This window comes from Myotis davidii, unplaced genomic scaffold (assembly GCF_000327345.1).
Source record: "Myotis davidii unplaced genomic scaffold, ASM32734v1 scaffold826, whole genome shotgun sequence".
NCBI lineage: Eukaryota > Metazoa > Chordata > Mammalia > Chiroptera > Vespertilionidae > Myotis > Myotis davidii.
The window spans coordinates 1,543,407-1,545,494 of record NW_006297142.1 but is presented as its reverse complement, the minus strand read 5'-3'; the positions used below and the strand labels follow the sequence as shown (position 1 = coordinate 1,545,494).

The 2,088-nt window shown below is 53.3% G+C and overlaps 2 protein-coding genes across 2 annotated transcripts in view; both read left to right on the top strand.

The window, feature by feature from the left end:
* Window positions 1-2,088, top strand: part of LOC102756241 — a 58,892-nt gene that overhangs the window by 35,269 nt on the left and 21,535 nt on the right. The window lies entirely within an intron of this gene.
* The window catches only part of LOC102770322, a 30,117-nt gene that overhangs the window by 23,592 nt on the left and 4,437 nt on the right, over window positions 1-2,088 (top strand). Inside the window, exon 4 of the mRNA XM_015569804.1 lies at window positions 436-686. Coding sequence (XP_015425290.1) covers window positions 436-686 — 251 coding nt within the window. The remainder of the gene's footprint in view (window positions 1-435; window positions 687-2,088) is intronic.

The following is a 2,088-nucleotide window of genomic DNA, read 5'->3' as shown; positions in this document are numbered from 1 at the left end:
AGAGGTCCGTGGGCCCCAGGAAAGCCGGGTGGGGCCATATTGGACGCTTTCCGGCTCTGGCCCTCTAGCTGGGCTCACAGACAGAGTTCCCTAAACCAGCAGGGTCTCTGGGCCCCACAGTCTCATAAAGGAGAAGTGTCAGTGATGGTGGATGGTCAGCTAGACGATGTCCCTTCATACAAGGGAGCACAATCGCAGCCACTGACCATCAGAATGTTCATTAGATTAAAAAGTATTCACAACTCATTATGTAAAATTATTCACAGCTCATTAAGTAAAAGAGTAAAATCCATGAAACCTCTAATTATATTGGTGAAGGGACAGGCACCAAGGCTCAATAATATCATCCCCTGGCCCTTCTCCCCTGTCTTGTGTCTTCTCTCTCCCTCCTGGGCCTCCCCCTGCAGTTCCTGATACTCCTGTGTCTGATTCCAGGGGAGAACTCTGAGGCTGGCGCCCCCACCGGCTTAGGGGTGGTGAGATGGCAGCTCCTGGTGGAAGTGGTGGGAAACTGCTCCTATAAGGTCAACAACCACTTGGACCACCTGTACAAACCACGGCCCATAGAGGAGATGCTCAGATCTGGGAAGGAGATGGTTGGTAAGGAGATGGAGTACAGTGCTCTGAGCAGGAACAGTGAGCACTTTGTCACTGATCTGAGGTACGGCAAGGCCCGCAGCCGGAAGGTAAGGCCCTCTGTGGGGGGCTCCCTCTCCCTTCTGGGGTTCTGCTTGGGGTGGGGATGAGAGGCCTGTGCATCCACATGAAAAAATTACCCTGAATGATGGAAAATTATACTCTCTGCTTCCTGCTGGCTGGGAGTCAGGTTGTCTGAGAAGAAAACACTGGTTTGTTCCTGATCCATTCAGAGTCTTTGAACAGGTCCCTTCCTCACTAGCCTCAGTTTCCCCAAGTGCACAAAGAGTGGATGTTTGGATGACCTCTGGAGCTCTGGCCACCTCTATCCCTTTAGGATCCTTCGCCTCTAAGACCCACCCTAAAGGCAGCTCCTGATGCCCTGTGTGCTGTCAGGGAAAGTCTGGGCCGACCCAGGACCATGACAGGTCTCCTAAGGCCCCAGAGAGCCCTCGGGCAAGAGATGCTCAAGGTCTGTGGCCCATGTAAGAGCTGGAGGACATGTTCTGTGAGGTCTGGGCACATCCTACCGCTCCCTCTTCCCTCTTAGCAAATCCAGGGCTCACAGCCCCTGTGATTGGGTGATGGGCAGTCAGGATGGAGGAGAGGAGGGGAGGAGGGAGCAGGATGGGAGGGGAATTAAGGATTTGATGCCAGGTGGAGTGTTGAGGTGACCATTTTGACATCAAGGTGGACCTGTTGAGTAGCCGTTCAATATGTGCGCTCAGGTGGGGTGTTGAGGTGACCAGTTAGACATCCAGGTGGACCTGTTGAGTAACCGTTCAATATGTGAGTCTGGAGTTCAGATATGAGTTGGGGCTGGAGATAGAAGTTTCCAGGCTGCACTTGGGAACAGTACACAGACACAGTGATCCCTGAGGCCTTGGTTTCCCACCCTCTCCCCTCAGCTCTGCCACCACCTCCCTCTGCAGAGCTGGAGCCCAGGTAGAGCAGGAACCACAAAGCAATTCCCACTTTCACACCTAGAGATCTGGCCCCAGGGTCTCATGCAGAAAGCCCCTCCTCTGTAATCCCAGTCAGGACCAAATGGCCCCACCATGGAAGTTCACATTGGATAAGTAATTGTAGGAACAGAAGTCTGGGGGTTGGTCAGGAAAACATGGGGCAGCATAATTGGGAACAGGATGGCCCATGAAGTCAAGGGGGAAAGATGAACAAAGAAGTGAATTTCAGAGAAGCTTCCAGGCTAAATGACCACTGTTGGATGTTGGCATGGAATGAGGGCAAAGGGAAGCTGGCCCCTGGTCTCAGATTGGGCGGCCTGGGGTGAGAGCGCTGCAGGAGGTTAGCTGAGGTCAGACACAAACAGAAGATAAACTGAAAAATTCTCAAATCAGGAAGCTGTGGTGCCCTGGGCAGGGACACTGAGGAGCAGGGAGGAGGTCATAAGACAGGAAGGGATGCAAGAGGAAGGTGGCGGGGCAGGGAAGC